Source organism: Asterias rubens, chromosome 16, assembly GCF_902459465.1.
Source record: "Asterias rubens chromosome 16, eAstRub1.3, whole genome shotgun sequence".
In the NCBI taxonomy this organism is placed as follows: Eukaryota; Metazoa; Echinodermata; class Asteroidea; order Forcipulatida; family Asteriidae; genus Asterias; species Asterias rubens.
Genome location: NC_047077.1, coordinates 4,448,179 through 4,468,184, shown reverse-complemented (window position 1 = coordinate 4,468,184; position 20,006 = coordinate 4,448,179). Strand labels below are relative to the sequence as shown.

Here is a 20,006-nt window from a genome sequence, read left to right as displayed (position 1 = left end):
CCCCAAACCTGCTGCGTAGGGGATCGTCGCGAACCGTGCCGGAATGTTCTGAGAGCACAGGAAAAGTTCCGAACCGCTAGCTGTAGAGGTAAGTTTTTAGTGCCTTCCATAAAATAATGAGGCCTATTTTCATTTTAATGTATTTTTTGCCGGTACCATCATTTAGTTTTAGTCTGTTCACCTATGAGGTATGCTTCTTTGTTACGTGGAACTCAAGGTACCATACGCATTTATGGTATGCCATTATTTTTATGCTAGGACTGTATAGGTTTGTACACGTGGCCTTTCCATACATAAGACAAATATTCTTGACCGGGCCGCGGTGTGTCGTAAACTAAAAGGAATTCCGAAACATGTGAAAAATTATTGAATAAAGAAAAAGGAATCCGGTCGCCACCACATCCGTGTTTTTGTTGTTATTTCTAAGGTAAGTGAACCAAATCATGAGATAAATTGGTGACGACACTCTTTAGAAGACGTTAAGACTTGCTTTTCTCAGTAAAGAGACATTTTTTGTTCACTACAAAAAAAAGTACAACTTACAAGACCACTGAACTGACCACTTACCGCACACGCACGGACGGTTATTATCAGTTTATTGTGTTTACAAATGTCGTGCGTGTGTATGTGTTTTCTTGCTCCATGGTTTGTACACACTCGGCTCACTCAAGACACAGTATATGACCAATTGTACTACTACTACAACTAGTACTACTGTAGAGAGGAATATCCGTAGAGAGAACTGCACCGCGGTAAAAAGTACTTGTAATTTTGTATTGTAATTGTAAAATGTAAGTATAAATTTTATGAATAAAATAAACGACGGGTAGCAGTAGCACGCTCATTCGAGGACATGTATGTAAAGCCTTTGTATGATTTATGAATATGAAGTTATGAATATATGATTGTCATCTTTACTAACCTATAAAGAAGGTCCACCGTGAAGGTCCTTAGGTTAGTAAGGAGGGGCTACATACAATAACGAAAGTCGGTATATAACTTACACAAGTCAGGGCAGCTCAATAGTCACAGGGGTCAAATTTTGGAAAAGTTTCCGTATGTCGCCACCACTTTTTCATTCGAAATAAAATAGTATAGTATCTAATTTACCTGATTGATATATCCCTTTTTGTAAAAATGAGTGAAAAAGTGGTGGCGCCATACGGAAAGTTATCCCAAATTTTTGTGAAAAGAATCACCATTAATAAAATAGCCTTCGAGAAAGACTCTGCTAGGGTCGAAACGTCAGGCCATTAACTATTTTTTGCATTTATACTCTCGGTCCATTTGGTTGGTAAGTTGTTTGCAACAGCTAATTCTATTTTCTCATTAATAAAATGATAAGGTTTATAGCGAATAGCAAAATATCAAGAGAGGGCGCTGTTGAACCCACATAAACATATATAGCCATGCATGCGCACATCGCATACACCGCGGTAGCAAATGCTCCATCTGCGGTTCTGAATTAACCTTATGCTGCAGTGCAGGGCTTGCTTGCAAGAACAGGTTGCTTGTTGTATGTCATTGTCATCACTTTTTTAATGGACCAGAGAATTTCTTACAAGTTTTTCTGTATAATATATTAATTAATATGCGCATATGCAGGCATTTTAGTTATGCTTTTTGGGATCTAGGCCTAATAATAAAGATTAATAATTGAATTAAATTGAATTTACAATTAGACAAAGTTCATACCCATATGATTACAATACTACAAGCCCACACTATTCCAATTTGGGCTCCATTCTCAATCAGTAATGTTTAGATGTTAGTGAGGCTGAATTTAACTTTCCTCATTGTTTTCTGATATTTTTGTCTTGGTAGATTCTAACTTTGGCTGCCTTCCCAATTGGTTATCTTGAGCTACGACTCCAGCAGCACAATGGAAAGTACAGCCGTGAATGGAAAACAGGAGAATGAAATGTTGGAAGACAACACAGAAAGTAAAGGTAAGGAATTCAGAGTAGTGTATGAATACCCCTATGTTTCGATGCCATCCACCACTACAAGTTCCGACAACCCTATATTTTATTTCGACATCCCACTGATCTGACATCCCTATGTGTTGAAAAGGGTTGTTATATGCAACCCGGCATGCGCGCGTGCGGCCATTTAAGTTGACGAACGGCACCGCGACAGCGTTCAATAAACACAAACTTCAACGTGTACTTCATATTCAATGCGCATGCAGAATGGCGCGCGTGTCTCCTTGCGGTCCCGTCGCGATTGTGCAAGAAGCATCACCAGTGCGCCCTCTAGTTCTTATACATAACTCTATGTGACAACCCCATAGTTATTCCAACAACCCTATGTTCCAATACTTCACTACATGTGATGTTCCTACAACAGTAAGTTTCGACAACCCTATGTTCTGAGACCCCTTTGTTCCAACCACCATGTCCCAACATCTCTATGTTTCAGCACCCCTATATTCTGAGACCCCTATGTTCCAACAACCATGTCCCAACATCTCTGTTTCGGCACCCATATGTTCTGAGACCCCTATGTTCCAACAACCCCAAGTCCCAACATCTCTGTTTCGGCACCCTTATGTTCTGAGACCCCTATGTTCCAACAACCATGTCCCAACATCTCTGTTTCGGCACCCATATGTTCTGAGACCCCTATGTTCCAACAACCCCAAGTCCCAACATCTCTGTTTCGGCACCCTTATGTTCTGAGACCCCTATGTTCCAACAACCCGAAGTCCCAACATCTCTTTGTTTCGGCACCCCTATATTCTGAGACCCCTATGTTCCAATAACCCTACATGTATGTCCCAAACATTAGATGTTTCGGCACCCTAGTTCTGACATCTCTATGTTCCAAACACCCTTTGTTTATAAAACCCTGTGTTCAAACAACCCTTTCTTCTGGCAAGCCTTTAGTTGTGAATAACTCCTAAAGAGTCCTAGGACTAGTCCTCTAAAGTTAGGACTATCTTTGTGAAATCACTGACCATTAATAATATTAATAACATGAATAATATCAAAGTCTTATGGATAGCGCACGTACTACCAAACAAGGTACTCAAGGCACTGAGTATATTACAAACTTTCAGAAAGATAGGTTATTGCAGTGATGAATTCTGAGACCCAATTATTTAGCACCTTATCAGGGTTTACAACTGTACAAGGTGCTACGGCGCATACAGCAGCCACAGCCAGAAAGACCGGGGCGAACCCCTTCTCTTTTCGATTAGTGCACGCACTGGGTTCTTTTACATGCGTTACACAACACGTGGGACCATCGGCTTTACGTCCCATGTGTTGTATTTACCTGAGTCTTCAAGGAAACAGATAACAGGAAAATAGACTGCACGCAGTTGGTTACTTCTCAAGACTGACGAGCAAACCACTTGGCAGCCCGGAAGGCGCCCAGTGGCACGCTCCAGTGGTTTAATGAATATATGCATGACTATATTATGCAAGTATACTACACATGCAAGGACGAACCCACACTCTGCTGATCAGAAACACCAGAGTTTGAATTTGGTCATAACCTTGCGGCCACGACACTTGCCAAATGTGTCCGGTGCCTTTAAAGATGGCTCTGCTCTGAACAGTAGCCTATAGGCCTATTGCTAGAGTAAGAGGTTTACAGTCTGGTGTTTAAAATGCTGAATTGAATTGTACCCTGGATTTATCATGTTTATTGTTGGTATCTTTTTCTGCTATCACTCATGTTCTTGTACAAACACAATTTATTGCCGCAGATAAGTTTTCAGCATTTGAGCAACAATCACGAGGGCCCAATAACCTTTCGACATCACACAAATGAAATTGAAATTTCTGTGTTCTCATAAACCAGGGTAAAAGCACTTGTGGTTGTGGGGTTCCACACACTTACTTGACTTGTTTCCACTGCTGGTTATAAAACCAACAGTAAACACAATGAATCATCAAAATGGAACTTGAACTATGTACAAAAAGTTCTAATAATTATATCAGAAACAGTGTCAAACGTCACAGAGAAAGAACACAGTCGAAAGGCCATTCAACTTATTGCATGGCCCCATAACATGGACAGTTTGTAAACCTGGACCCACTTCAGCAATAATGGCCCCATAATTAAACATGGATTTAAGTTTGTTGATCCGCTCGCGCTTGGTGGACTTTGAGAAAATTTGATTTATTGCCAACCACTAAAATTTGCCTATCTTCAAGCCTGAGCAAGTTCGAGTGAGCAACTAGATGGACTAGAATGACCAGAAACTGTGAGTAGCTCTCGAGTTGACCATACCGACCATGCTCCAGTGCATGGTTCGATAAAGTCAATCTCCCTGTGCTCTAAGGTTTCTGGTTAGTCTAGTTCGGTGTAGTCAAGTCTAGTTGCTCAGCCAAACTTCTTCCTGTTGATTTCCTTCCTTTTTTCTATTCTAAATACAGTGCAACTCTCCAACGGCAAAGTAGAGATCACCATGCAACCAAAAGAAAAGAAACCCGGGGATGACGGATGTTTGTCGGACAACGCCAAAAAGGTCATCTACGGCTTGCTTCTAGTGATCGGCATTGCCCTGTCGTGGGTCAGCGCCACGCAGTTTGCTAAGAGCACGTACTCGGCCACATTTAATGCTCCTTTTTTCGTCATCTGGTTCAGCACGGTCTGGATGATGGTGTGTTATCCCGTGTATGTGGTTGGATCCTTCATACTCTTTAAAGAAAAGAGGAAAGCTGGCATACGCTCTCTTTTCAGGTGAGATGAGACTTTAAGATACTGTGAATAATTCAAAACAATTTTAATAAAAACAAAAGTATTCTAGGCTCTTATGAAGCGCTTTAGCACACCCCAAAGTGCTCAGTATTTTGCCTGCAAGGTACGTGGAGCTAAAAAGACATTTTTAGTATGAGGCCTTTTCCTTTATAGAACCGTGTTATGGTTTGTACAAGGTGCTGTGGTGCCATATGCTGCCGATCAGACCAGGAAGCCCAGGGCGAACTCCTTCCCCTTTACGATAAGTGCACTGGATTATTTTATGTACATTACACTCAAAAACAAAACCTACTGCTTGACGACCCATCCGCAGGACGCAGCAATAATGGTCTAGTGTCTTGCTTAAAGCCATTGGACGCTTTCGGAACAGAAAAAAAAATTAAAAGTTCACAGATTTACAAATAACTTACAGGGTTTACAGAAGGTAATGGTGAAAGACTTCTCTTGAGAAAACATTCAAACAATATCAATTCTCTATGTATATCGAGAATTACATGTCATTAGTACACGGCGAAACGTGCGTAAACAAGGGTGGGTTTTCCCGTTATTTTCTCCTGACTCCGATGACCAATTGAGCCTAAATTTTCACAGGTTTGTTATTTTATATATAAGTTGTGATACCCGAAGTGTGGGCCTTGGACAATACTGTTTTTATATACAAGTTGTGATACAGGAAGTGTGGGCCTTGGACAACACTGTTTACCGAAAGTGTCCAAAGTCTTTAAGGACACAATTGTGATCCCTGGTCATTCCGCATTTACAGCTTGAGTAGCTTCTGACTGGTACCCCCGATTAAAATTTAGACAATATAGCGAAACCACCAATTAGGGCTAGATAGCTCAGTTAGTGGAGGGGAGGCCCGTTAATCTGGAGGTCGCAGCTTCAAATTTCGTTCTAGTCAGTTTGTCTTTGTTTGTCTTTGCTCACCCCGAAATATTTTCATTCTTTCAGGGAAGATCAAAGAATCTATTGAGACAGTGGTCTAACGATCCTCCCCGCAAGCTTTCGCACTTGCAAGCTTTCAAGCGTTGTGCTCAAAGTTTAGTTTTTTTTTACAACAGCCTATCACATCACTGCTTTGTTCACCGCAACATATTTGGAGACAGCGATCTAACAATCCTATCCCCAAGCTTTTGTGGTCGCAAGCTCTCATGCTTTGCGTTCGCAAGTTTTCATGCTTTGCGCTCGCAAGCATTCAGGCTTTGTGCTCGCAAGTTTTTAAACTTTGCTCTCGCAAGCTTTCACGCTTTGCGCTTGCAAGTTTTCATGATTTGCACCCGCAAGCTTTCACGCTTTTTTCTCGCAGGTTTGTATGCTTTTCGCTCGCAAGCTTTCACGCTTTGCTCTCGCAAGCTTTCACGCTTTGCGCTCGCATGTTTTCAGGCTTTGCGCTTGCAAGCTTTACACTTCGCGCTCATAGTTCAGTTTTCTTTTCACCAGCCTAATGCTGATTCAGAGGTCGCAGGTTGAAATCCAGCTCTAGTCTAGTCAGTTCACCCTTAAAATACTTTAATTCTTTCAGGGAAGATCAAAAAATTTACGGAGACAGCGGTCTGACGATCCTGACCTACTTCAAGTATATCGGCCCGTTCACCATCTGTTGGGAGGCCACAAACTACATGTATATTCGCGCCCTGGGGAGCATACACGTCACCGACGCTACGGCTCTCTTTACTACAAACACAGCATTTGTCTACATCTGCTCTTGGATCTGGCTGAAAGAGAAATACATTCTTATTCCGGCAAGGGTGAGGACTTCGTTCGATTGACAGTATTTGATCGCATGAGGGAAACTGCGAGTTTCCTTACGTCACGATTGCCGGGTGTTTGGGTACTTTTTGTACGACACAAAACTCAATAGTGTCCACAGATTTACATTAAACTTACACGGTTTGAATGATGGTACAAAGATTCCCTTAAATAAAGGGCGAGGACTCGTTTGATTGACCGTACTTTTTATCGACTGAGGGCACTTTTTAAACTGTGACTTTTCTTACATCCCCATTAAGCAATTTTTATCTCATTTTGACTGCCTGTATATTAGTTTTCTTATAACAATAGGAGACTTTAAGATACTTGGTGGCAGCAAACTTACCAGCAACTTTTCATTGTTTATGCAATATAGATAGGTTTGCGGTAACACCATGTATTAACTATCTCTAATGAGTTGGGGTGGTTCTGAAAAGAACTGTACAGAGTTGAAACCAACGGTTCTTTTCAGAACCACCCCCAACTCATTAGAGATAGTCATTACCTGGTGTTACCGCAAACCTTACTGTACCGTATTTCCACCGTGCAAAGTTTCAAATCCTACTTATTGTTTATGCAGTTCGGAACCTGCGCACAGTTAATGATAACAATGGATTTACCTGAAATGTAATAATAACAGCAAAAATGGAAAAGTCAAAATGCAGGGAATTCTTTGCACATTAATTGTTTAACCCTCTTGTGCTTGGTAGCTTTTTCCAATGAGTTGATAAAACATTAAAAACCAACTTAAAATAATAATAATAGTGGCAGCACTCATATCCGTCACTCGGTGTAGCTTACGGCGCTTCAACGTTCAGTTCTTCTCTTGTAAGGTATATGCCACTACGTTTGAAGTATGATACCTTTTACCTTAACATAGCACCATGTAATGCTTTACAAGGTGCTGTGGTGCAACTATGCAGCCAATCGGATTGAATTACCTACAGTTCATAGGAATAAAACAACTGAAAGGATCTAAAAATCAAAGGTGTATTTTGCCTTTAACAACAGCTTGATAATTTGCCCTTGGTTAAAAAAGTGGAAAATTACGTGAGAATCACCCTTCTGTACGTCCTCCTGTTCCTTGCAGAGTTTTTCTGTCCTGATGTGTATTATGGGCACGGTGCTGATGTGCTATTCCGATGGCTTTGGAGGGGGTCGAGCGGAGGGAGTGGTGTTAGCTCTTGGAGCAGCTTTGGGTGCAGCTCTTTATAAGGTAAAGTGTACATGGTAGTGTTGTTGTGGTGAATGAGGGCAGTGGGAGTAATGTTGGCTTTTGAAGCAGCCTTGTGAGCTGGGCCTCATTTCATGGCTGTGCTTACCGCCGAATTACGCGCTTATGATCACGGTTCCCCGCCTACGTGCAAGTGCCGAATTTCTGCGCTAGCGTAGTATGCCTAGTAGTGCTGGGTGAATAGTGAAATTTTGATATTCGGATACCGCTGGCCAACTATCCGAAATTAACCGGATATTTGAATAGTTTTTTTGCCGCTAGAGGGCGCTGTTCGTTTGTGAATGAGATCGTATGGGCGGATTGATATTAGTTATAGACAGTGTCACTCGGTTCATTCATAAAAATAACCGGATCTAATTTAAAGATGGCGATTTGCTTTTTCTTTTGATCGTGATTGACTCTACGTGAAGGAAAACTTTCGTAATCTTTGAACAAAATACGTCAGAAATGTCATTGTTTTAACTCTTCACGGAGGTGAGCATAGTTAAATACTTAATTTATGCTGTTTTATGCTGTCTTAATAGAAGTATCATAAGGATTCAGACAAAACAGTCATATCAGTTGTCGCCCGACGTCCGCGGATATTCGGATATTAAAAGAATATCCGGTTACTTGGTTGTAATTACAGAACTATCCGGTTTATAAATAGCTATTCGCGCCCTATGCGGATATCTGGTTAAGAAAAAAAAGGCATTCGCGGTTACGGATAGGAAAACCTATTCGCCATTAACCGGATATTCGAATAATTCGCCCAGGCCTAATGCCTAGTCCTGTTGAGTACGTACGCGTAGAAGCCAAAATTCGCTGCTAACTCGTGAAATACGCTTGACATACCACAGAATTCCCTGCTTCCGTAAGGGCGGATTTTGTGCTTATGGTAAGCAGAGCCATAAATTCGGCCCTGTTCTCTATCTAGTTAAGAAATTACATGATTCTTGTGTTAGGCCTGTGCTAAACGTCCCACTTTTGCTGTGTCAAACTCAAAATGATTGTTGCAAGGCAAAATAATTGTGGCAACTAAAACAATTCATTGACAATATTTCCTTTTTCTTTCATTTTGTGCATTTTAAGATGTGTTATGTGCTTTTGATCATTTGTGTGTAACAGTCGCAATATAAATTTTAACTGTTATTAATTGTTATTATTTTGGTGACTTGTGCAGGTACTATTCTTCAGGGTGGTCGGCAAGGCCACCTATGGACAAGTGTCTCTCTTCTTGTCCCTACTCGGTGTGTTTAACCTCGTATTCTTCTGCCCCATCATGGTGACCCTGTACTTCACTGGCGTCGAGAAAATAGACTGGGGCAACCTACCGGGGGCCTTCCTGTGCGGGAAAGCAGCCTTGGGACTGGGTAAGCAAGCTCTGGTAATAGGAAGGGTTTAGCTGCAAGTTCCTCAGAATTTGAATGTGAACGCCAGAAAATTGTGTTGATAAAATCTGATGTTTTTTGCATACGTGAAATTACCATTTTTCACGTCAAGTACATACATGAGCGCAGTCATCATACGTGAGCATGCAATAAACCCAAAGGGGCGACGTCACACAGAAAGAACACAAGATTTTGACGTTCATGTTCACGTATTTGCTCCCGTAACGTGCAGCTAAACCTCGCTATTGTCAGCAGCAGAGTGTGGCTTCAAATCCTTGTCGTGACACTTGAGCAATGCACTTTCCATAATTGCTTTGTAAAAAGGTGGGAAAGTACATGATGGCTCCTGGTGGATGATACCCATGCCTACATCCTTTCTCTTAAACTAGGTTACCTCAGGGCGAGCCGTTTCTCACAATGTTTTATACTATCAACAGCTTTCCATTGCTCGTTACCAAATAAGTTTTTATGCTAACAATTATTTTTGAGTAAAGGTGTCAGGTGCCTTTAAAACAATTGGCTGGTTCCCAAAAAACCAACGATATCCCACTTTGCCTTTAGAGGAGCATGACTCAGTATAAGGCAACCTGTGATCTCATAACTTAGGAGGGCTATTCCCTTTGTAGCTCATCTTGATCTTTTTTTTTTCCTTTACAGTTTTTAATTTCTTGGTCAACTTCGGTATAGCGGTGACCTTCCCCTTGTTCATTGCCCTTGGTACAGTCATAGGAATTCCCCTCAACGGAGGTAAGACAATATTTATTTTAAAGACACTGGACACTACTGGTAATGGTCTTCTCACTTGGTGTATCTCAACATGTACAAACCTGTGAAAATTTGAATGTGATTTCAATTTGTCGTCGAAGCTGCGAGATAATAATGGAAGATGCTTGGTTTCATGACCTCAAAATTCAATTCTGAGGTATCAAAATCAAATTCATGGAAATGAATTCATAGTCTTGAAAACTACATCACTTCAGAGGGAGCCGTTTCTCACAATGTTTTATGCTATCAACAGCTCTCCAATACTCGTTACCAAGTAGCAAGATTTTATGCTAATAATTATTTTGAGTAATTACCAAGAGTGTCCAGTGCCTTTTGAAATTCATTTTTTAAATGTTTTCAATCAGTTTGAGTAAATTGAGTTCACAAGAGATGAAAAAGATTTTAATTAAGAAAAAAATCTCAAAATTTGGAATACCCTTCTCTGTTTGTATAAAAGAAAGATTAGTAAGCTGTGTTCCATCAACAGCCATGTTAATGCATATGTGGGAGCTTTGTTGCAACATGGTGGTATAACATATCGGCCTCTCACAAATAGCGTCAAACTATCATTCTGATGCACACCAATGGCAGAAGTGTCTTTAGGCTGGGGCCAAGTTTTGATCGCAATTAAAAAGCGTAAAAAAACAAAAATTACTATTAAATGATAATAGCAATCGTGTTAAAAACATTTCAGTCAAGTAGCTGTTTAAGGTCAATTGACCACCAGTTCTTTTCGGAACCAACACTCTCAAATAAGATATTCACATCGTGTTACGCAAACCTCTTGTAGTTATACACCCTGAACAGTTATACACCATGCACAGGCTTTTCAAATTCTACTCATTTATTTATTGTTATGTAATTTTGTATATTTTCCCCAGTTGTGGACTCACTATTCAGAGACACACAGTTTGGATGGGTGAAAATTCTGGGAGCTGCATTCATCATGGTCGCCTTTTTCATCATGCTGGTTCCGGAACCCCTTCAGAGGAAAGTGGCATGCTGGAAAGAGGGCCAGTGTCCATGTGAGAGGCAGACGCTAGACCGGGAGAAAGAGGGGGTGGATTCTGATGCGGGTGAAAAGAGGGAGGGGGAAAACTGGATGCGACTCAAACAAGACGACAACGAGGAAAATGTACAAGTATGATTTTCTGTTTATAAGCGAATGGAGAGAATAAGTGTCGCCCTAACTTATAAGAGTAATTTATTGGGACCCTTCCCCACTCTAAACAAATCCAAACGGTAACTCAACATCCAAGCTGTTGGAGTCTGATTATGCTGGTATATGCCTGCCCCAAAAGCATAATCAGTTTACTAGTGCAGTCCACCACCATAAAGTAACTCAACACCCAAACTGTTGGACTCTGACTATGGTGGTATGCCTGATCCCATGTAGAGCATAATCAGTTTACTAATGCAGTCCTCAGTCCAACACCATTCAGTAACTCAACACCATAACGGTTGGACTCTGACTATGGTGGTATGCCTGATCCCATGTAGAGCATAACCAGTTTACTAGTGCAGTCCTCAGTCCAACACCATACAGTAACTCAACACCATAACGGTTGGACTCTGACTATGGTGGTATGCCTGATCCCATGTAGAGCATAACCAGTTTACTAGTGCAGTCCTCAGTCCAACACCATACAGTAACTCAACACCATAACGGTTGGACTCTGACTATGGTGGTATGCCTGATCCCATGTAGAGCATAACCAGTTTACTAGTGCAGTCCTCAGCCCAAAACCATTCAGTAACTCAACACCATAACGGTTGGACTCTGACTATGGTGGTATGCCTGATCCCATGTAGAGCATAACCAGAGTGCAGTCCTCAGTCCAACACCATTCAGTAACTCAATACCCGGACTGCTGTACAAAATCTCCCTGATTGCAAGATCCAAATGTTGGCAGGCTCTGTTCCACCAATGGTACCAATTAAATGCATAGTATTCTAGAATATGGCCGTGTCCGAAACGACGACTTCGGCTACAGCTACGTCTAGATCGGCTCGTCTACCAGTGTTGTAGAATAGGCAGACGCGCGCGATCTAGCCGTAGCTGTAGCTGAAGTCGCCGTTTCGGACACGGCCTATGAAGATATTCTCATTTTAAAGCAATTGATATATTTTGTGTTGTTTTTTTTATTTATAAAGATAAAGCTATCTTGTTTTGGGGTACAACATATTTTGAAATTGTCCCATAGGATGTGTGCTGACAACCTTCAGGGCTCGAATTTGGTGAAGAATCCATAAGACCAAAGGGCTTCTTGCTCAAAATGTTTACTGAGGTCCTAAAAATAAAAATTGAAATACTATTTCTGTTTTGTGGGAGTTCACAGGGAGCCTTATAAGTATTTCCAGCTGATTTATTTATTATTTATTTGACACCTTGACACATTGTAGTAAAGCACAGATCCTATACATTTTTTGTAAACCAACAAATCAATAAAATAAATTGAACATCACCTAATAATTTTATTTACTGATTTAGTAATTAGTAATAACAATACGACAAACAGGAACGTTTGTCAGTTAGAATTCATCAAACATTCCGATAGGGTTGTGCCCACTTGGATTAAGCCTAAGAAATTATTTGGTGGCAATACAATGTTTATTTTGCAAAAAAAAAAGTCTATAAAAAACTGTATCAGTTAGTTATATTGTTGTTACGCTACAAACGAAGTGTGGACCTAAAAACAAAAGGGGTCCGCATAATGTAGGGACTCAAAACACTATGTGGACATGCACACCTTCACACAGTGTTGTTTACATGTACATTGTTGAAAAGTATGATTTTCGTTGTGTAGAACCAAGAAATGTCCAAAACAGTGAATGCAACACAGCTATTTAATAGTTTGTTGTTGTGCATTTCCATTTTTTTCATTTTGTGTAAACGCTGTCATATAGTTTTCTATGGGGAGCGTTCTAAATACTTGTTATGATTATTACTACTATTATTATGGGTGTGTTTGTGAACAGAAAGATGATAAGGACGAAAAACTGAACACCAAATATTTCTGGGAAGGTTGGGGTGAAGTATGCCTCCCTCCTTGGGTTCCCTCACCCCCCTCCCCACTGAGAACCGCAAAATAACAGGGTAAAATAAACAATTTTGTTTAGTTTTGGTTTTGATAGTATTCTACTCTTGTGTTGAGGCTCGCCGATAGTGCTAACCATCTGATTATTAAATGACCATTTTTTGTATTGCAATCATTTAATGTTCTTTACATTTAGTAAGTTAACGCATTTGTAATTTTTGTACAAGTTTGAAGTAAAATGCTCAAAGTCTTTGATGAACCTAAATTATGCAAGGCTCCTCGTCTGTGTGATTGTTCAAGTTCTTATTCTTACATTGCGCATTTTACAATAACAGATCTATGCACATTACATTAGTGCCCTGGGGTCGATTTCACAAAGAGTTAGGACTATAGTCCCAACTTAGGACTATAGTCCCAAAAGAGAAAACCACCGATATGGATGAAACTTTACTTAAGGGTTCCCCATTATTCTCTCATTCTAGACCAAGAACCCCAGGAATGCTACAATTCAGCAAGTTTACACACTCTATGATGATGCATCACCGGAAAAAAAACAGAAGAAAAACTAAAAACTTAAACAGTTTTGGACTGTTTCATTCTCTCTTTAGTGATTGCTTTATTTATTTACAATAAAATTGGTAGGCTCAAGGAGATTTAGAGAAAATCTCGAAATCAGGAAATATCCTAAACAAAATATTGTTTAGCTGCAATGGCTAACAAATATTTACACATAATATTTTGTCGCCCTAACCCGAGATAAGACTATAGTGTTATCACTACTCTATGTGAAATCCACCCCAGTCATTGGGCCAATAACATTCCTGTTATCTTTCTCGGTTCCGTGGGGGTATACAGCCCTGGGCTGCCGTGGCGCTCCAGTGGCTTTTTCAAAGACAGTATCAACCTCTACCCTCGCAGGTCTCTATTTATGCCCCTCGGTGAAGAGAAGCAATTTTTGTGGAATGTCTTACTTAAGGACACAAGTGTCATGACCGGGATTCGAACCCATACCCTGATGACTAAACAACAAGAACTTGAAATTTTGTAAACAGGTTCAATGGAACAACATTGCATATTAATTAAATCCTACCCCACAAATCCACTTTTGGGAGAAAAATACAACAACTACAAGCCTATATATATGCTTCGTTTTTGAAACGACAAGGGCACCGAGGCAGTTCCTCGATCCTTGATAAAGGGAACCCTATTTCTACTAGAGCATTTTAAGGGCACCAAGGCAATGACTAGGGGGCACAGAAGCAATCGTATTCGATGCCTCCATGAATGGTCTAGTTTCCTTGTAATGTGAAGAAACCGAAGTTGGCCATCCTGCACATTTTAATTTTATTACCCTGCAAGTCAAGGTACCCGCGGTAGTTAATTCTGCTCTACCAATCAGGCTCCTATAGTGGATGATACCCTTGCCTACATCCTTCTGTGAAAATGGTAACCCAGTTTCAGCCCAGGAGATAACCGTGTCCCTGGTTCCCTGGTGACAGTTGATCTGAGTCGATGCGATAGCCAAAATCTGTAAGTGTAGCCCACACCTTGAAATTGCCATACGGCCTTGTGAAAAGAAAAAAGAAATTGGCTCCATTGTTATCACTTCTCTTGAACTCTTGTCACCCCATGCAAGCTTCACGATTTAACAACCATTGTTTGTATGGCATTGACACTGAACATTAAAGGAAGTGGGCACTATTGGTAATTACTCAAAATAATTATCAGCATAAAACCTCACTTGGTAACGAGTAATGGGGAGAGGTTGATAGTACAAAAACATTGTGAGAAACAGCTACCTCTGTAGTGACGTAGTTTTCAAGAAAGAAGTAATTTTCTACAAATTTGATTTCGAGACCTCAAGTTTAGAATTTGAGGTCTCGAAATCAAGCATCTGAAAGCACACAACTTCGTGTTTTTTTCTTTCATAGTTATCTCGCAACTCCGACGACCAATCGAGCTCAAATTTTCACAGGTTTGTTATTTTATGCATATGTTGAGATACACCAAGTGAAAAGACTGGTATTAGACAATTACCAATAGTGTACAATGTCTTTCAGAAATGTTATCAGTTGAAACTCGTGATTCAACAAAGATTGTTTGTATGGCGTTTTGTTGATTTTTACAGAGAATAATTGTTCCAGAAATTTTCAGGGGTAGGCCTAATGGTCGGTATAAATAAAGCTAATTTCTTAGTCAATGTTGCGATATTATCTACAACAGCTAGGCCACCAGTACAGTCCTGCCACTAATTATTCTCTGATACCCAGGCCTTGAATTTCATCTTCGAGGATGCAAGGCCATTTTCAATTTGTATAGATCACTTCCATTGGAAAAAAAACTTAATGGGAAACTTTTGAAGGGGCACCTGCAAGGCCAAGACCAGGGCATGCATTGAGAGGGCGCCATGGCATGCATGGCCTCGAGCCGTGGCATCCGTGTTACTTCAGGATGCAGCACCCTTCAGTTTACTTCTGACGTTAAAGCCATTGGACACTTTTGGTACAGAAAAAAAACAAAATCACAGATTTACAAATAACTTACAGGGTTTACAGAAGGTAGTGGTGAAATACTTCTCTTGAAATATTATTCCATTAAATGCTTTACTTTTTGAGAAAACAGTAAAACAATATCAATTCTCGTTAACGAGAATTACGGATTTATTTTAAACACATGTCATGACACGGCGAAACGCGCGGAAACAAGGGTGGGTTTTCCCGTTATTTTCTCCCGACTCCGATGACCGATTAAGCCCAATTTCACAGGTTTGTTATTTGATATAAAAGTTGTGATACACGAAGTGTGGGCCTTGGACAATACTGTTTACCGAAAGGGTCCAATGGCTTTAAAGACAAAGTACACTCATGGGGCAATTTACAAAATATTCTCAATTAAACATTAAATATATGTATATACATAATGCTAAAAATTGTAGTAAAAATGATCTACTGTTTTGATTTCTCGTGTTTCGGAGTCATTTTGCGGTATAGTTTTGTGGCTTATAATTTCATGCAAAGTGAATATTTTTAGCGGCTGTTTTCCCCCAAACAGAAATTCTTTATAACTAAAAACTAAAAACTAAGCCAGTACATTGAATTTGAGACTAGAAACACATGAGCCATCAAAATTGTTCTTAGCCATAAAAAATAGGTTGGGGACACTGCTGAAAAGCTCAACCTGAAACACAGCACAGCGCCCTCTATTGATTTCCTCATTAATTAAAATGTTGCAGCTGTTGATATGGGATATGGATTAAATATGAAAACACTACATTAATTCTGACCAGTTACCATTAATTATTGATTTTGATTGTATGCACTGCCATGAGAGCTCGGAAGCTTTGTGCAAGTTTATTTTTTCAAGGTTCACGCCGCCGCCGCATTTGACTCAACAACCACGCCTGCTAATGAGTATCCCACGCACAATCCAGGTTGGTCAACTATTCTACTTGAAACGGGTCTATAAAATCATGGAAGAGGGAAAAACAGAGTAATTTCTTCATGTTTACAAGAATACTCCAATGGATAGAAATATAAGTTATACAATCTCTTTTATTACCACATATGAAGCAGTAAACATTATTTACTTAATAAAACCATGGAGGTAGTAAAACTGTCAAAACCCCCGTGAGCCAATACCCCCATTTATACAATAGAATCGTCCGTATTAATCAATACAAAATAAATCCAATCCAAATAGCAACCTAGGTAAGTGGATGGAAGACTTTCTCCCGCGAATTGTGTTCGTATTTCCACTTATTTATTCATATTCTGGTGGTAGACAATCCTCGGAATATTGACGGGTGCCCTCACGAGCTATCTGGGAATATTTGAAGCCCATAACGCTGCTTTTTGGTAAGTAAATTTACAATATAGGAAGATGAGATGAATATAGTTGCAGAAAATGATCGTGTTGTTGTTTTCATGTATTTTATTTTGTATGGGAATTTCGGCGTGTGTACATGTACAGTGTGTACACACGTCTTGTGTGTGATGACCTGCATTGCATTGCATGCGAAGGTAATTCTTAATAAAAAATATTTTTTTAAATGCAGTATGAACCATTTCCCATGTGTTTTTGTAGCCCCATAGATTAGAATTAAAGTAGAGGGAGTCCTGTGTATTGGCAATATTTATTATTGGGCTAAGCAAAATGCTACTCAATATTGACCCAGTAACTGGGGGCGCTGTACTCCTTTTTTTTCGAATTTTGACATTCTCTCTCGTACTAGGTACGACCGATGATGTCAAAATTCGAAAAAAGGAGTACAGCGCCCCAGTTACTGGGTCTAACTCAATATGAATTTAATAATGTTAACAGTTAATAATAGGAGACTTTCCAACACTAGGTGGCAGCAGACATACCGGGTAAATTTCCATTGTTTACGTAGTTCTGAACATGCGCATAATTCTGAGAACAATGGATTTACCCGGTAAGTCTGCTGCCCTCTATTGTCCCAGAAAGTCTCCCATTATAAGTGGAAAAAATATTATCATTGTTTATAAAAAAATCAAATTATTTAGCTCAGTCCAGTGTCCACTTGGCCTGGAGTGTAGGTACACTCTCGCTCACTGAAACAATGCTCAGGCTCAATCTAAAATATAAATATTGTGCTACACTACATACAGTACCCCAGAGATTAACGAATTATGAACTGAAATTTTAAAATAATGGTTAAAAATTCAGACTGTTTGTTAAGTTTTGCCATTCAATTTCTGTTTTATATACCATATAATTTATAAAAAGCAGACAGTTCTAATAAGTATTTGGTTTATTTGCTGTTTTAGAGGTATTTTAAACTTGTTGTTGGCGTGTTTTTCGGCACTCTGGACTTGTTGTTGGCTTTCATGTAGTAGGACCGGATTTGTGTGGGTGGGGGCCGGGGTGTACACAGTTATGACATGTTTAGTGCATCAAAATCCAGAAAGGAAATTGAATAGAAAACAGTGTTGTGTTAATCAATGTCAATCAATGTCATGGGAAAATTTTTCATTCATACATGTTAAATAAATTAGTGCCTAGTTTACTAAAATGAGATTTCCTTTTTGGTAAAATTCGTGAAAGAGTGGACCGGTGGTGGGATACTGAAATTTGTCCCCCAAAAATCCCATACCAAATATTAACCATTTTGTTGACTTAACATTCCATTTTTTGGATATTATGGAATATCGCGATATTAATTTGGAAACGATTTCCATATCGGTTCGATTTGGTGTTAATCGAAATATCGATATATCGCAATATCGATTAAGTATCGCAATATCGGGATGTATTTCCTAGCTGAGACATCTTGCACCCCATAGGTTTGGAGTAAAACCAGAAGAATAGGTCATTATAACACCTCTCTTATGCTATGACTGTCTCTTCAACAACTTTCACTGGGAGTTTGAAGACTGATGATGTCAAATTTAATTAATCGCGATTATATCGAATATCAGGCCTGACTTCATTCCCAATTTGAGACTTTTTTGAAACCTTGTCCGTGTAGTAATTCCTCCTTTCTCTTTTTACAGCTCGTTCACCTGAAGACCCTTTAGCAGTGATGGCAGCCATGAAGTGGTGTCAGGTAGCTTGTATTGCAGTGCTTTTTGCGGCAGCTCATGTCACTTGTTCACCCATGAGAATGATGGAAGGTGTGTATTGGGGTGTGGAAGCCAGGCTATATAATTTTGTAGCGATACATGCTTAAGTTTTTCATTTCTTGTACTGCTCAGCACTTCCATAGTAAACCAGTATGTATTCGTTTAGTGGATTTGAGTCCAAAAGAAAAGTGTAGATCAGTACATGTAGGCTACTAACTTGAAGAAAAAAAAACTTTTTGAGAAAATGCAGCTCTAGACCATGTAGACTGATGACTTATTTGGGCGGGGTAGGTGTAATTTATTGTAATGACAAATTGTAATGATAAACTGGTCTGGTCATTGGACAATCTTACGTTTTGTGATAGTTTTTACAAAAAATCAACAAGAGTGGCTTGAACATGTTTAGAGATGAGCCTCCCCCCCCCCTGTTCACGTGACAATTTGATAAAGATTACATAGAAAGTGCAGTCTCCATAATATAAATATCATTAATGTTTACATCAAATGAGCTGTGTGAAAAAATCATACACCATTACAAATGGTGTACGTGACATGCTTGATACATGGTCTTTCTTTTCTGTATTGGTTTTAGTCTTGATGTAATGCGTCGTGAGCTCTACACACCACTATTGCCGGAATAAACAAGTCCTGGTTGCTAAGTCACAGGGTGTTGGTTTTGTTTGAATTCCGGCGCATGTGTCCTTGAACTAGACATCCCTTTGTTGCACAGATTAATTTTTGAAAAGGAAAAAAAGAAACATGTTCAATGGTTGTTTTTCTCAAAATTTTCAATAGCATCCCCTGTTGAACATCTCACCAAACGGTAGCTCAACGCTCGCTCTAAACAATCAAATGAGGGCAGTGTATTTGGGGGTTGTAGTTTTTAAGTTACACGTATTGACTGTTTATAAAAAGCAAATTTGGCATGGTTTTTTGTTGTGGTTGCTAGCGACCGCCTTGTGCACCAAAGGGAATAAGGTCTGGCCTCGAAATAACCCTCACAGCACCCTATGCAACAGCCTTTGTGCCCTCTGCAAGGTTCCAAGACAAACTTACATCTTCCCCATGTATAGAACCTCTTACCAGCTACCTCTTTCATGGCCTGTATAGATAATTGAGATCCTCTTCAACCGAAAGTGAGGGCGGAGATTGCAAAGTGATAGACTTACATACTATGTTCCAATAGAAATTAACAATTTCATACAATGCCTTTTTACTAATGAGAAAATGCTTTGTGTTCCTTCCCTTTCAAAAATGAAGTATCGGGCCTGCACATTTGCAAAAATTCAATCTTAGTACGCCAAAGATGAGAGTACGCGGAATGCGCTGATACAGTGTACATTACATGTAGGCAAGGACCGCCTCAATACATGTACATTGTAGGTCTCTCTTGATATGCATGACGTCAGAATTCTTACCCGAAATGAGGCAATATGTGCACATCCACCACCACTTGCAGTGGCTGCGCCTATAGCCTCGGTTTGGGTTAGAATTGCGATGTACGTGTACTCGTGCATAAAAGAGAGGCGACTATAGAGTACAACAGTTTGGAGTA

At 39.8% G+C, this 20,006-nt stretch overlaps 2 protein-coding genes across 11 annotated transcripts in view; both read left to right on the top strand.

Moving 5' to 3' along the window:
• Window positions 1-11,110, top strand: LOC117301004 (putative thiamine transporter SLC35F3). 5 transcript variants are annotated; one of them, XM_033784882.1, is made up of 8 exons: window positions 1-88; window positions 1,825-1,949; window positions 4,389-4,695; window positions 6,236-6,461; window positions 7,553-7,678; window positions 8,859-9,048; window positions 9,724-9,813; window positions 10,713-11,110. In XM_033784882.1, exons 2-8 carry the CDS (start codon window positions 1,883-1,885, stop codon window positions 10,976-10,978), a joined length of 1,272 nt encoding a protein of 423 aa, XP_033640773.1. In that variant the 5' UTR covers window positions 1-88; window positions 1,825-1,882; the 3' UTR covers window positions 10,979-11,110. The 5 variants fall into 5 exon arrangements, with proteins under 5 accessions (XP_033640773.1, XP_033640772.1, XP_033640776.1 ...); XM_033784881.1 differs by lacking the exon at window positions 1-88 and adding an exon at window positions 309-427; XM_033784885.1 differs by lacking the exon at window positions 1-88 and adding an exon at window positions 467-752.
• A 5,460-nt stretch (window positions 11,111-16,570) lies between these two features.
• LOC117300702 overlaps window positions 16,571-20,006 on the top strand; it is a 28,160-nt gene continuing 24,724 nt past the window's right edge. For all 6 annotated transcript variants that reach the window (XM_033784449.1, XM_033784452.1, XM_033784450.1 and 3 more), the window contains exons 1-2: window positions 16,571-16,723; window positions 18,383-18,502. In XM_033784449.1, the coding sequence (XP_033640340.1) occupies window positions 18,412-18,502 (91 nt within the window). In that variant the 5' untranslated portion in view covers window positions 16,571-16,723; window positions 18,383-18,411. The remainder of the gene's footprint in view (window positions 16,724-18,382; window positions 18,503-20,006) is intronic.

Coding starts and splice junctions, on each gene's coding strand:
- LOC117301004 (XM_033784882.1), top strand. CDS start 1,883: ATGGAAAGTACAGCCGTGAATGGAAAACAGGAGAATGAAATGTTGGAA. Junction 4,696..6,235: donor GGCATACGCTCTCTTTTCAG/GTGAGATGAGAC, acceptor TAATTCTTTCAG/GGAAGATCAAAAAATTTACG. Junction 9,049..9,723: donor GAAAGCAGCCTTGGGACTGG/GTAAGCAAGCTC, acceptor TTTCCTTTACAG/TTTTTAATTTCTTGGTCAAC.